The sequence below is a fragment of the Apium graveolens genome, chromosome 3 (assembly GCF_009905375.1).
Source record: "Apium graveolens cultivar Ventura chromosome 3, ASM990537v1, whole genome shotgun sequence".
Classification (NCBI taxonomy): domain Eukaryota; kingdom Viridiplantae; phylum Streptophyta; class Magnoliopsida; order Apiales; family Apiaceae; genus Apium; species Apium graveolens.
Window position 1 is genome coordinate 85,890,874 of NC_133649.1, and position 15,422 is coordinate 85,906,295.

The window sequence follows — 15,422 nt, forward strand, 5'->3', positions numbered from 1 at the left end:
TTTTAAGTAATTAATAATTTTATACTTAAATAACTATGTAATTTGTGATGAGTATGATAATCTTGGTAACTAATTTCCTATATTTTGTGATAACTACAAAAACATTGGGAACTTCAAATTCATTTGTCTAATTTAAATTATAACAAACCAAATACCGTAACTCTTTTACATTTCAAGTTACGTAATTGGGTTATATTGAAATAAATGAGGCTATAATAAAGAAACTTAGTTACCAAATTTAAGCATAGTCACTAAAAATTACATAGCTAACAATTACAAAATCATTTAATATTTACCAAAATTAACTATACAATCACTAATTATATGATAATAAAACTAAACACACACATTTTTAATTACGGTTTTATACCAGTAACTTAATATTAAGGAAGTTCAAATTCCCGTGTAACTATAATATTGACGAAATAAATGAGGTTTTAAAGTTTATTTGATTTGATTTGCTGCATTTTAAATTGGATAAGGGAACTTGAAATTCCATGATTTTTGTAGTTATCACTAAACAAAAATAAGGAATCATGGTTGCCAAACTCCATGATCACCACAAGTTACGTAGTTATTTAATAAAAACATTAATTAATTATCAAAATTAACTATATAACCTTTAGTTACATATCAATAAATCAAATATGTGTATTTTAATTATCCAAAAACTTGTAATTGTAACTTAGTTATACGAAAGAGAAAGTACCCATATAATTATAAGTTGATGAAATAAACGAGACCTAAAATTTCGAACTTTGGCTAAAAAATAAAAGAACAAAGTAATAATAAGATATTGCACCAAATTTTTCATATCATTATTGTGTTATTTTATGTAGGGCTAGCACTAAGTATTCGATCAGTTCAATCCAATGAAATAAACTGAAAATTGAATTGTCATTTTCCGGGGACGGAATTGGACCGAAATTGTGATATGAACCGGATTAAATCGAATCGAAATAATTCTATTTAGTCTGGTTCTCTACCGAATGAATCGAATTTTTTTTCTAAATATTTTGTACTAAAAAATAAATCAAAAATTATAAACTTTAGAATACTATTAAAGTTATGTGATAAAGAGTTTTAAAAGTGTATAAATACAATTAAAATTATGATTATACTTTAAATATATATATATATATATAGTATTTATTATTTTCATCTCTTCTTTCTGTCTGGTCGGATTGAAATATTTTTTAAAAATACAGATTGAACCGAATTTTATTTAGGTCCGAACTGAGTTTAACAAATTTCTAAAAAAATCAATACCAAATATTTGGGTCCGAACCGAGTAGAACAAGATTCAATATTTTCATTTCGGTTCAATTTTACTCGGCCTTAGAGCATCTCTGATGCATTATTTGTATATACATCTCCAACCCATATATACTAAATCTTACTCTTGTACAATATAGATTATTTTATTATTAGAATAAAAAATACATTATAAAAGTAATAAAATTAGTAAAATATGAAAGACATAATTTTATTTTAGATAAGGAGAATAAGGGTAATATTGGTATTAATAAAAACTCTAAAAATTTGGTGTGACATCAAATTTGGTGTAATTTTTGGTACAATTTCAAAATGATGTAAATTTTAGAGTTGGATTAGAGAAATTTTTTACATTAAAATGGTATTAAAAGTATAAATTTGAAGTTAGATAGGAGATGGTAAAACATGTGTGCGCGGAGTGCACAGAAAGCAGCGATTCATAATTCAATTTTGCAATTCAACTTTCCAGTTGCGTGAGAAAATAATTGGGGCCTAGATGAGAAAGTGCACAGTAATTGGACCACAAAAAGTTCCACAGAAATAAAGAGAGCCCACTCTAATGTAGTGGGCCTATTGCCCACGTGATTTTCTCGTAAATGCCTTATCATGCATGCTCCTGAGCTGCTTCCCCCCATTTCACATTTTTTTCAAGATATTTTGCGTTTCTGACACAGTTGACACGCACGAGTCTCGACGACTATAGCGACTTACTACGAGGGCGTTTGGTTGAGACAGTGTGTCCAATTAATGGGAATTGTAACCTTAAATTCAAGTGATATTATTTTGAAATTTTATGATGAGTAAATTAATTTATTATAACCGTTAAGTTTTCATTTCATTTTCATTCCTATAACCCTCATTGTCATATCCTTCATTTCTATTTCCAATTCTCATTCTCGCTATATATCCGCGGCCTATATATCTGTATCGTACCTTCCTTTTTTACTGTAGCAAAAATAAACCAAAAAGATTGCGTACATTGAAAATTCGAATAATCACACAAATCGTGCTGGTAGGTTCTAGGCAACACTAACAGCTGCTAAAAGAGCTTATAATCCGACAAATTTATGACTTACCGTCCTGGTTATAAAAATATGCCGATTCAATAAGTCACCGACAAATTATTTAATTTTTTAAAAATCGTCGATAAATCACAAATTAGTATCTATTGAAAGAGTTATAATACGGCAAAATACTAATACTAACTAAAACATAAATTAATATCAATTTTATAATACTATAAGAAAATATCAATTTAAAAAAAATATATATTTACAAAAAAATTAAAAAAAAAATTAATACCGACGTAATGCTTAAAAAAGGAAAGGAAAAAACTAGTCTTCCAGAGTTCCAGTTTACAGCAATGGCCATGGGCAGTTAAGTAACTGTTAATCTAAGCGACCCAAATGAATTAAAAATAATATATTTGGGCCATAAGATTTAGATGCTTGTGAGAAAATGGGCCAATAATAGCACACAAGAAGACAACACAAATCCATATCAGGACCAGGCAAGTGGGTTCCAAGACCTAAATACTCGCAGTGGGTTTTATTACGGACCCAAAAAAATTGGACCCACCTAACCCAACAGCCAACAAATTTTGAAAGATGGTGATGCATCTTCTTCTCTTCTTTCTCCTACAAGGTAAAAGGAAGAACTGTACTCCCCATTGGCAGGCCAGCTGGAAAAAGATGAATGAAAGCTGGACGATATATCTATCTATTATTACTTGTACATAATTGATGTTTACATGTCGGGTCGTGGATCTTTGTCAGGTATCCGAAAGTTTGAAGTTACAAGGTGGTTTGTGGTCCAATTTTATGTTGAGTTGCTCTTTCCTAATTTGTTTAAATCTTTTTCAAGGCCAAACTCTACCCCCATCGGAACTTGATTCAAGAACTATGCTTAACGGCCAATACCACACAACTAGCTTACAGAAATGCATCCCAAAAACAAGTCATTCAAGAATGACAACCATGGAGCCATCATGATGTCTACCCCCAAGTCAGTCACTTGCAGCAACCCTAAGTCAGACAATGGGAATAACCACAACGGAGACCTGTCACGCCTGCTAATAGCTTGATCCGGCAATGGTGACCATGTCGGTGTAGACATTTCTTCCTAGAGACCCAAGTAAAAAGCTAAAAATGCAACCCTCTCATTTCTCTTGTCAATGGTAGAGGCGAAAACGCGAAAAGCTGTTGCATATTATTTACTCGTACACTCTCCCAACAGAGATACTTTCTATCATGTACATCATTTAACTTCTTGCTTTGGCATTGCCAAGTATCGTCTTACAAGTTACAAGCACCAATCCAACAGATGAACCTATAAATTCCAGCCCAAAGGCCTAGACATAATATGAAGTTTAATATTATGAACATGTAGAGTCTAGGTAGGAATTTATGAATCATTATTACTTAACCACTTACATTATGTGAAGTGATATAGATTAAATAGCTATAGTTTCTGAATTAAGTTTACTAGAATCATGCTTCACATGTTACGTATAACAATCTATCGCATGTCCCAAGTTAACTTGATTTACTGAGAAGATCCTATCTTGGATGTTAAATGGAGCACATGGTGATTAGCTTAAACGTCTAAAACAAAAGCCTTCTAAAGCATAAAACAAAATCCAAAGAGTAATATATACACCAGGGTTCCTAAAATGAATTTTGGGTGCTAATACATAACAAATAGGCGATCAAATCATCATGGAACTTCACATCCTGCAAATAAACTTGCATGATGCTGAACAACAAACGATTAGGCAAGGGGAAAAAAGTTAGAAACAACAAATCGGAGCCTTACATGTATATCATTAAAAACTGAGATGCTAACTTAAGAGGGCAACTAGGCTATAAGCATCCTACACATGAGACTTGAGTTAAACTAGGTGAAGTACATAATTCTTTGAAGCTTCAGGTTGATCACAAAGATATTCCTATCAGTAATGCCTACCACATAACTTCTTCTTATAAAGTTACAAAAAAATAATACAGCAGTAGTCGGTAGATCAATCAAACATCCCAAATTCATGAATACCCCCATCATGATCTATTGCATGGTGGACTACTGTGAAAACAAGCCTGCAATTTACAAATATCTTCCATTATAGAGTATAAAGGAAACCTCCAACAAGGAAGAACACACATTAGTAGCCACCAGCCTTGACCAAGTTAACTAAAGCGAATCTTTGACACAATCAATATTTCCTTAAGATGTAAGATCCCAGGCCAACAAAAAAATGAGTTGACATGATTGCCATAAGTGTTCGGAAAATATTTCAATAATAAAGTTGCTAAAGTAAGGTGAATCTAGCATGATCAGAATGGTCCAGTAGGTGCTTTGACATGCAAGACGCAAATTTTCAAAGGACAAATTTCCAAGGGAATACAACAGAGGCATCTCAAATATTACATTTCTATTACTCTATGCCTTTAATTAGGTTCTAGAAGGTAAATAAAAGAACTTGGATATGCCTTAAGGTCATTCAGGATCAGAAATCATTCACCAAAAAGAAACGGAATACAACCTCAAAGCAAATAACATCTCAAAAGTACATGTTGAAAGAAACTGGCAAGATACCCTTGCAGAGTTCTATTAATTTCTATCCAAAAATGTCTTGGAACATGATAAAACAGTTGTTTATCGAAACAAATGTGCTAAAATCATAACCCATGCCTACGATTCACAACAAAAGATTCATCCTTTTTCATATATTCAATTCCTGGAGGGAAAATTATTCATGTTTCATGTCAACTTTAAAAGATTTCAAAATCTTAAAATTGTACTCGCCAACCTTATTAATAAGGGGGAAAGCAACAAAGTGGTAAACGGTAACATCTGAGGGTGCAAACCCTAAAATTCAAGGATGGACGAGCGAATGTCTAAATCTTCATTACTGACATGGAAGAGAGATATCATGGTAGACAGTGCTCCAGAATCAATAGTTCTAATCCGAAACAGAATTAAACACTAAATTAGCAAAAAAGATGGATGTAAGCAGTATACAACAAAACACGATAGAAAGAGAGTCTGAGGCAAACCTGATTAGGACTACAACAAATAGTATTAAATAAAAGGCTAGCTTGATCAGTCGATACTTTTTTTCAGCATCGAGAAATCTAAAAACCTCGGTTACGTCAATAAGATGTTGTTGCTTCATAAATCTGTAATACAGATTGTAGAATAATTATTACCAAAAAGAGAAGAAATAATATTTCAAGCATAAGAAAGATTTATATATGTAGTTATATCAATACAAGCAGTAGAAGTCTGCAGCCAAATTTAATTAAATACTATACAGAAGCATGACAATAGAGAAGGAATTGCTTAATCTTATTCCCTAGCTAAATTCAGAATACTTGATAGTTCTGTGCTCTTACATGACTAAGCCCCTAAGGCTTCTGCTTGCGAAGCATCCATCTGGTCAATGGATATGGATGTAGCTCTTATATATAGTACACCTCAAGCACGAGAAATATGGAAGACTGAGAAACCATCTTTAGCAGGAATTTTATGGTGCTGGGGGGCTTATGGACAAGTGGAAAAGGAATAGAGGAATCTGTTTAAGTTTTTAGATAGTGATTAGTCCTTGTTCATTTTCCAAATCTCTTATTTATAGTTCTCCTAATTCGGTGGTCACTCCCTTAGTTATGGCTAAGTTGTCACGTCTTTAACCCTATGCTTATTTTAATCTCCTAATTCTATTTTTCTTGTAAAACATAACTCCTAAGTTTTACATATTCGAATCCTCTTATTCTTTCAAATACTTGATCTGATACTTTTGCTATATACTTAATTTAGGTGCCAATGCCCAATGTGTGTGCCAATATATCAACTTTACCACGTGGGAAGTCAGGGCCTGACGTATCCACTTTCGAATCAAAAGATACACTCCGTTAAGTTTTTAAAAGAATTGTTAAATTTCTGTTAATCAGCAGGCAACAATTTAAGTATATTGTTGAATTTGCACAAAACTTCCTCTAATACTAATACAACTTGGTTTACCTCGAAAATTCCCACAACAGCGCGGATGATAGCGGAAGGAGATGAAAGAGGCTTTACGAATAATGAAAATGTTGGGTATTGACAGTTTAAGGTTTTTGCCCCAAAATATTCCAAAGTTCATATATATAATGATATGCTCATATACACATACACATGCACATGCACATACACATATCAAAGAAATGAAACTGTAAAGTTGAGAGGGATGAGCTGAATACGTGCTTGAAGACATATGCGTGTACAATTTATTTATAACTAGAAGATGATGACGTATTTTTATTCAGTTTTGAAAAATGATTTAATTGCCAAATCATAGTCTCGGCACATTTTGTAAGCTAGTTAACTAGAAGTTTTGGACATTCAATAGAACTTTGACGGGGTGTATCTTTTGATTTAAAAGTGATAGACTTGAGACCCTGATATGTGGATGTTAAACCTGATACATTGGCAAGTATTGATATTTAACTCTACTTATATTTATGTTCCTATAGTTGAAGTTGTAATATTTACAAACTCATGTCTTGTCATTATCAAACGAGTAGCTGCATAAGTTGGTTGGCTAGAGCAGCAGGCTCAAGGTAGGATCTTAAGAAGCTATATGCTCAAGGAAGCTAGGAATATGAGGACCAACATGCTTAAAAACAGGGCAGGTACTTGGGGTACCAAGAGTTCTAGAAAGGGCCATCATTCCAGCTGGTTGAAAATGGATTCATATTATTGATTGTACATACAGTTTTAAATTATTACGAATAATGCCAGGGAATCCTGCATTCTTACACTCTCAACTGAATAGCAAGCAACTTAATAGTGTAACTTAAAAAGTCGGCCTCCTGTAGTCGTAAGCACATAAAAGGTCATTTTTAGACGTAAGACCTATTGACCTTCACCTCCTCTACGTGTGCACTTTTTGGAAAAACACTTGACATGATTATTTATTTTAAAGAGGTGCACTGGAGGAAGAGGGTGCCACGAACAAAATCAATCTGATTTCTGGTATAGACTAACAAGAAAAACACTTAAACTACATTAGTGGTAAAGGAAAAAAGACTTACAATTTTGCATTATAACAAGCATTTGGGAGCGTAAGTATGAACATGTAAAAATTCCCTGTCACAAGAAACAACGCACACAACACACCCTGCACCAACATCTCAGGAACTACCACAGAGTTAATGCGAGATGAAGAATCATATGGATTCAAATAGTCCGCCTCCAAGTCCGATAAGCAGACAATCTGATAAAAGAAAATATTAGTAAATCACTAGACGAAGCAAGTCCTTCAACTTAAGAGCTCAAACTCACTGAAAACTGGCTAAGAAATTCAACCAGCCCTAAACAATATTTGTTTTGTAGTTTCCCATTTCCACTCCTTTAATGTGAAAAATAAAGATGCAATCTTTAACCATTTGCCAGATCAACAAAGAAACAACCTTTAATATGAAAAAAGCACATATTTTTACAAGTACTGCTTCTTGTCTAAACAAGATACTACATACCCATATTGAAAATGATCCAAATCAACAAAACCATATATAATCTTCTTACTCAACTCAAGCATATAGGTTTGTAATGTTACAAGAAAGTTTAAGAAAAGATGTAAACAAAAGTATATAACTTTAGGGGGTTTTAAGAAGAAAAAAATACCTGGTAAATGTTTAGTGCAATGAGAATAATGTTGATAACGAAGAAAATCAACCAAAAAATAGGGTCCCAAGCCATTGATTCTTAGAAATCAAATGGGTAATTTTTGTTCTTCAAGAATGTGTGTAACCGGGTCGGGTCAGGTAGGGGTTTGGTTTGAAGCTCGATGGGTTTGAATTGATTGATCTCAACTTCAATTCTTGTTTTTCAAAACTCCACTTTGGCTATGCAGGTAAAGAGTGAGGGTACGGTGGTTCGGAGCTGATTAAACAGACGGGAAAGACATAAGCTTTGCACGCCGTAGTTACTTTACCACTTTTTTCCCAAATTTAATTAAAATTTAGGGTTTTTTTTGAGAAATTTTAAAATAAAAAATCTATAAATTAATATGAATAATTAATTTATAAATAATAAGTATAAATTAATATAAATTATGTAAGTGTTTATATAATTTTATTTATAAGTCAATTTTTTTATTTAAATAAATAAATAATTTATAAAATAATTATCTTAATTCGTGAATTTTAAATTAGAATAATATTTAAAATATGTTAATAAATTTTTTTAAAATAAATTGAGAAAAAATACGTCGTTATAAATATTTAATTTATTCACTCATAAATTATAAATTCGATCTATAAGTGACAACACTGATCGATAGTTTTTTACAAACGGTTGATAAATCAAGTTAAAAGTGGTGCTCAAATAAGTATATGGTACCTTTTTTTTAATTTGTAGGTCCAGCATGCATATACCGATCCATTGACAACTTGCTTATAATTTTAACAATTTTTTTTTTGCACATCGAAGCAGATAACATGAAAATTTTGGCTAATAATTGTGTAATATGCATAGCAATTGTCAAGTTGTCATCAATTTACAAAATTTAGGTTTTTAGCTTTGTATGTGTTACAGTAAAAAATTAGAGCCATCGTGGTGTGATAGTGAGGCTGTGGCGGAACCGGGAGATCTACTACTTAAATGCACGAATTTAGAAAAATTAATCCAATTCCTCCGCTTTGTCTGTGTTGCCGCCTGCCGGGGTGTTTACAGCTTAGCTTCTCCAAAGGAATTAGGATCAACATGCATACACTAATCGGTTGAGTACGATCACTTTACATGCCACTTGAAGTCTGGCCGGTCCTCAGTCTACGGGGCTCTAGTCAAATTTGGGTTAGGAAAACATCGTAATAATATGTACGCTATATCTTTAGTTTCTAGACACAAAGAGTACGTGTAATGTTGCCTAGATGGAAGGGGTTTCTATTTGCTTTGCTTTATTATTGGTATTTTTGTTTCTTTTACTTTAGAACCAACACACACACGTTATTGACTTGTATATTCACATCTATCTTAGAGAGATGTAGAGATAAAATAGAGAGAGAAGATACTTGTGTATATTAAAATATGTAACTAACTTGAAGAAAAGAAATACAGTTACTCTAGTTTATATACTAGAGCATTGAGTTGACTTCATATTACAGCTATCAATTTGACCAAGTTATACTAGTTGACTAACTAAAAGCTACTAATAGTTTCTTTGGCATAACATGATCTTTAGCCTCCCCTTGAACAGATATAGTCTTTGCAGCAACAACATTAGCATGAGCAGCATCATTAGTATCTACATTATTCCCCCCACAAATTGAAGGCTGACCAGAAAACTGAAGGCCCAATTTACGAGCAAAAGTCCAATGTAAAACTTTTCCTAAACCCTTGGTTAAAATGTCTGCAACATTATCCTTGGTAGAAATCTGAGTAACAGTAACAAGGCCCGAGACAATCTTTTCACGAATGAAATGAACATCAAGTTCGATATGCTTTGTCCTGGCATGATAAACAGGATTGGCAGATAAGTCAATTGCTGCTTTACTATCACAAAACATGCCAATGGGACCAGGAAGGGGAAGTTGTAATGCTTCTAAGAGATTCACAATCCAGATGACTTCACAAGAAGCATCAGAAAGGGCTCGATATTCAGCTTCTGCTGAACTTTTGGAAGTAACATTCTGTTTCTTGGAACGCCAAGAAATGGCAACTGGACCAAGAAGTAAACAGTATGCACCAACCGACCTTCGATCATTAGGATCACCAGCCCAGTCACTATCACTAAACACCTTTAGTTGTAAATTGTTAGTGGCCGGGAAAAACAAACCATGACTCATAGTACATTTTAAGTACCTGAGCACCCTGATAGCAGCCTCCATGTGTTTGATTCTGGGAGCATGCATAAATTGACTGAGTAATTGAACTGAAAAAGAAATATCTGGTCGACAAGTGTTCAAATAAAGCAATTTCCCAACCCAGGCCCTATAAACAGAAGGATTGTGAAGCAGAGCACCTGATTTATCATTGTCATACAATTTTAAATGAGGATCTAAAGGCACAGCAAGAGGCCTGCAATCAGTTAATTCAGCTAAGGTAAGAAGATCAGAAATGAATTTTTGTTGAGAAACAAAAATGCCAGCAGCATTCCTACTAACTTCCAAACCCAGATAATATTTGACAGCACCCAAATTCTTGATACCAAATTTGGTGTTTAATAAATGCTTCAAAGCATCAATAGTGGGAGCATCATTACCAGAAAGTAAGATGTCATCCACATAAACCAAAACAACTACAAACACACCAGAGGACTGAAAAGTGAACATAGAATAATCTGTCTTTGACTGTATATAACCAACCTCTAACAAACAAGTTGTAAGCTTTGCAAACCATTCCCTAGATGCTTGTTTTAAACCATAAATGGACTTAATCAATTTGCAAACCAAATTCTTGATACCAGAAGTATTGACATACCCTAAAGGTAAATCCATATAGACTTCTTCTTGTAAAGTACCATGTAAGAAGGCATTATTAACATCAAGTTGCTCTAAAATCCAACCTTTGGCAGCTGCTACAGCAAACAAACTCCTGACAGTCACCATCTTCACCACAGGTGCAAATGTATCATAATAATCTATTCCTGCAGTCTGGGTATAACCCTTAGCCACTAACCTAGCTTTATAACGTTCAATCTGTCCATTAGCCAAATATTTCACCTTATACACCCATTTGCAACCTATAGTAGATTTTCCTGGAGGTAAAGGGACCAAAGACCATGTGTGATTCTGTTCAAGAGCCTGTAATTCCTTCTGCATAGCCTCCACCCACATAGGATTAGTGACAGCTTGGAAATAATGTTTTGGCTCAACTATCTTGGCAGAATTGACCAGGTAAAACTGATGACAAATGTCCTTTGGAACATGGGAAAGAAAATTAGAGAAATGTGATTTGGAGTTAAGCACATTAACGGAAGAAGGTTTGTGATTATTAGAGATTTGATAATCAGTCCACCATTTTGGCCGACTAGTGATTCTGGTAGATTGTCTGACAATAGGAGAAGAAGAAGGTATTAATGGATCATCATGAGAAGCTGTGGGAATGATAGAAGATTGTATAGAAGAGGTAGGAGAAACATTTGTAGTGATAGGAGAAGAGGAAGTAGATGGTGATGAAAATCTTGAAGCATCAAGATTTGGACAAGCAGAAGAATCCGGTAAATGAATACCAGAAGTAAATATTGAGGAAGAATTAGGATTATTGATACACCAATTTTGAAAAGATAAAGGTGTAGTGGATGATTTTGGGGAAGAGTGATAAGGAAAAATATGTTCATGGAACACAACATGTCGACTAACAAAGATTGTATGTGTGGTGAGATCCAGTAATTTGTATCCTTTCTGATGGAAAGGATAACCAAGAAAGACAGATTTAATTGCTCTTGGAGCAAGCTTATCTGGGGTGTGAATAGATGCAAAACATAAACAACCAAAAGCTCTTAACGAAGAGTAATCTGGTAATTTATTATACAACAGCTGAAAAGGTGATTTGTAATCAAGAACAGGAGTAGGTAATACATTGATTAGATAGGCTGATGTAAGTACAAAATCTCCCCAGTATTTTGTAGATAACCCTGATTGAAATCTTAAAGCTCTACTCATCTCTAATAAATGCCTATGTTTTCTTTCAACTTTGGCATTTTGTTGAGGAGTATAAGGGCATGATCTTTGATGAATAATACCAAGACTAGAAAGATAGTCAGCAAAAGAATGACTCATAAACTCACTCCCATTATCAGATCGGACAATTTTGATGGATTTTTGAAATTGAGTTTGAACATGTGAAATAAACTTCTGAAAAATCTGAAGAACCTGTTGTTTATTTGGCATTAGAAACACCCACGTAGCTCTAGTATAATCATCCACAATTGTAAGAAAATATTTGCAATCATTGATGGTAGAAATATGATATGGACCCCATATATCAACATGTAACAAGGCAAATGATTCATTTGTAATAGTAGAACTGTACTTTGGAAATGAAAGTTTGCATTGTTTTGAGAGAGGACAAACAGGACACTCTCTAGTACTAACAGTAGTACTTACAACAGGGACATGCTTTAGAATAGCATCAGGAACATGACCTAACCTTAAATGCCATAGTTTTGAATCTGCACTAGCTGGAACATGAAGAGTAGGTTGAAAAGAGGTGCTTGCATGAACAGAAGTAGATTGTGCAAGACCAGGAGCAGATCCAGAAGAAAAATAGTATAAGCCTTCAAAATGTTTACCAGTAGCTAGCACCTTCTGATGAGTCAGGTCCTGAAAAATGCATTCATTTTCCAGAAACAGGACAACACAAGCATGATCTTGTGTTAGTTTTGAGATGGATAAGAGATTGCAAGTAAAATCAGGAACAAATAACACATCCTTAAGAGTAATATGTGAATTGAGAACCACAGTTCCAATAGAATTGACAGCAATGATGTGTTGATTAGGAAGTGCAACATGATAAGGATGTGAAATGGTTCTTAGATCTTGCATTAAACCTTTATTACTGCACATATGATTGGAAGCTCCAGTATCCACTATCCACAAATTAGAAGAATGTGGTAAAGTGTTTGAGTGAAAACTATATGCCATACCTGCCATAGTATGCATGTGGTCTTCTGGAGTATTCTGTTTGTTTTGCATCATCAACATCATCATATGATTCATTTGAGACATTTGAGTTTGCAACTGCTCAATTGATGATGAACCAGGAGTTGCAGAAACAGTACTTTGAGGTTTTCCAAGCATAGCATTATTGTTTTGAACCTGACTTTGGACTGGAAACCCTCCAGAAAACTGATTTGGATACACATTTGGATAACTAACATTCATAGCTTGTGGCAATTGCCTGAAACCAGCAGCAGAAGGAGTGTTGCCTGAAAACCCTCCAGAAGGAGTGTTGGACTGAACTTGAGATTGAAATTTTCCTTTGCCCTTCTTCTTATCTGGATAACCAATAAGTTTGAAGCAGTTTTCTTTCAAATGCCCTTCCTTATGACAATAAGAGCACTTTAGACCTGATTTGTTGGAATTAAAAAACCTTTGACCATTTCCTGTGTTTGACACTGCATTTGTAGATTTCTGGAAATTAATAGATGTGTCTGTCACAACACCTAAGAAAGAGTTAGAAGCATGTCTTCCTTGTTTCTGTTGTTCATCTTGCTTTATGAGTGAGAAAGCTTGTGATAAACTTGGCAAAGGATTCATCATTAACACTTGTCCTCTGGCAACTGCATAACTGTCATTTAGTCCCATAAGGAACTGAAGGAGTTTCTTCCTTTGTTCTCTTTCTTCTTGTAGTTTTGCAGATCCACATGTACAACCACATTTACAAGCATTGACTGTTTCCAAAACAGAGTATTCATCCCAAAGATTTTTGAGTTTGTGATAATAAATCTCAACTGATTTATCACCTTGTTCCAAAGCATGGATATCCTTTAGAACTTGATATACTCTATGTCCATTGACACTAGAAAACTGGCCATGTAGTTCTTCCCACATTTCTTGAGCAGAAGTAACAAAATCCATACCATTACTGATCTCTTCTGAAACAGTGTTCAATATCCAACTAATTACCATGTCATTAACCCTATCCCATTGAGATCTAAGTGGTGAATTAACCTCTGGTCTAGGACACGTGCCATTAACAAGTCCTAACTTGTTTTTAGCAGACAAAGCAATAGTAATTGATCTCTTCCAAGGTCCGTAATTCTCTGTTCCAGTCAATTTCTTAGAAATCAATGTAAGTCCTGGATGATCTATATTTTGTAAGAAAAGAGGATGTAGATTGGATTCTACAGAAACTTCATCAACAACAAGTTGCTCAGTTTGTTGATTTCCTCCATTATTATGCGTAATACTACTTTCTCCATTGTTCGAATTAGAAACAACATTCGCATATGAGAGTTGAGGCCTAATTGTACTATTAAACCCTAACATGATGTATGAACAATCGATACAATTTACAACTTGTAATCAATGTTCAATAGAAATTGAAAACAAACAATCAAACAGTTAAGCAGCAACACTAACTGTTCTCAATAGATCGATATCGAGAATCATCGCAACATAATAATCATCAACGAAAACAACACCAAAACGATGTAAAATAGAGAAGAACACGAGAATAGATGTGGATGATCGTAAATTGTTGATAAAACCTGATGACGAATCGAAAATTAAGGCGAGAATCACTGATTATCCATGGAAATGAAGCTAATCTTGATTCTCTTGACGCTCTGATACCATATTGACTTGTATATTCACATCTATCTTAGAGAGATGTAGAGATAAAATAGAGAGAGAAGATACTTGTGTATATTAAAATATGTAACTAACTTGAAGAAAAGAAATACAGTTACTCTAGTTTATATACTAGAGCATTGAGTTGACTTCATATTACAGCTATCAATTTGACCAAGTTATACTAGTTGACTAACTAAAAGCTACTAATAGTTTCTTTGGCATAACATGATCTTTACACGTTGAGGCACTTCATGCTAGAGAAAGAAACACGGATGAAGATTGTGACTCCTTATCTATCTACCCCATTCAATAATATTTTGTCTACATTTCTGATTTCGAATAATATATATTTTCAAGTGATGTCAATGTAAATATTGTATGTTCCTGGAGATGGAAAGTTCCATTCTGTTGCTCTTGCTCATGGTCACGCTGCTTGTGTACGATCAGGCAATTATGGGTGAGCAGAAAAAATAAAAACAAAAATCGAAAAAACCCGATAAACTAAATCGAAAAAACCCCGAAATAAACCGTACCGACAAAAATTGAATTAGTGGTGCGGTTTTAGTTCCGGTTTTCAATCAAAACCGAACCGAAATTAACCGCACCGCTATTATATATATATATAATATCATGTATACATACATGTATATATTATCATAACCCGTTTCTAATATTTTATTAATTAAATATTTACTTAACATTAGTATGATAAGATACCATTAATATTTACTTAACATCACTATAACTGTATAGTATAATATCATAAATTAATTAAGATTAATATTAATATGTAAATACTCTTAAATCATAATTTTTTTAATATGTATATAATTAATTTTATCATATATTTTGATATATACTTTTTTTTATTGT

At 33.6% G+C, this 15,422-nt stretch overlaps 2 protein-coding genes across 4 annotated transcripts; both read right to left on the reverse strand.

Annotated features, from left to right (window-relative positions):
• Positions 1 to 4,063: 4,063 nt before the first annotated feature.
• Positions 4,064 to 8,163, reverse strand: LOC141712555 (protein cornichon homolog 2-like). 3 transcript variants are annotated; one of them, XR_012571626.1, is made up of 5 exons: positions 7,936 to 8,163; positions 7,344 to 7,525; positions 5,328 to 5,450; positions 5,081 to 5,233; positions 4,064 to 4,367 (listed from the first exon to the last, which is right to left on the reverse strand). XR_012571626.1 is itself a non-coding variant. In XM_074515541.1 (4 exons), exons 1-4 carry the CDS (start codon positions 8,008 to 8,010, stop codon positions 4,295 to 4,297), a joined length of 453 nt encoding a protein of 150 aa, XP_074371642.1. In that variant the 5' UTR covers positions 8,011 to 8,163; the 3' UTR covers positions 4,064 to 4,294. The 3 variants fall into 3 exon arrangements, 2 of the variants coding, with proteins under 2 accessions (XP_074371642.1, XP_074371641.1); XM_074515541.1 differs by lacking the exon at positions 5,081 to 5,233; XM_074515540.1 differs by lacking the exon at positions 4,064 to 4,367 and having other exon boundaries at positions 4,969 to 5,233.
• A 4,277-nt stretch (positions 8,164 to 12,440) lies between these two features.
• LOC141710810 (uncharacterized) lies at positions 12,441 to 14,724 on the reverse strand. The gene is made up of 2 exons (XM_074513339.1): positions 12,899 to 14,724; positions 12,441 to 12,575 (listed from the first exon to the last, which is right to left on the reverse strand). The coding sequence occupies exons 1-2, from the start codon at positions 14,241 to 14,243 to the stop codon at positions 12,541 to 12,543; spliced, it is 1,380 nt and encodes a 459-aa protein (XP_074369440.1). The 5' UTR covers positions 14,244 to 14,724; the 3' UTR covers positions 12,441 to 12,540.
• Between the last annotated feature and the right edge of the window lie 698 nt (positions 14,725 to 15,422).

Coding starts and splice junctions, on each gene's coding strand:
- LOC141710810 (XM_074513339.1), bottom strand. CDS start 14,243: ATGTTAGGGTTTAATAGTACAATTAGGCCTCAACTCTCATATGCGAAT. Junction 12,576..12,898: donor CCACATGCATACTATGGCAG/GTATGGCATATA, acceptor TGCATTTTTCAG/GACCTGACTCATCAGAAGGT.
- LOC141712555 (XM_074515540.1), bottom strand. CDS start 8,010: ATGGCTTGGGACCCTATTTTTTGGTTGATTTTCTTCGTTATCAACATT. Junction 5,451..7,343: donor GCTTGTTATAATGCAAAATT/GTAAGTCTTTTT, acceptor TCTGTATTACAG/ATTTATGAAGCAACAACATC. Junction 5,234..5,327: donor TTTGTTGTAGTCCTAATCAG/GTTTGCCTCAGA, acceptor GTTTCGGATTAG/AACTATTGATTCTGGAGCAC.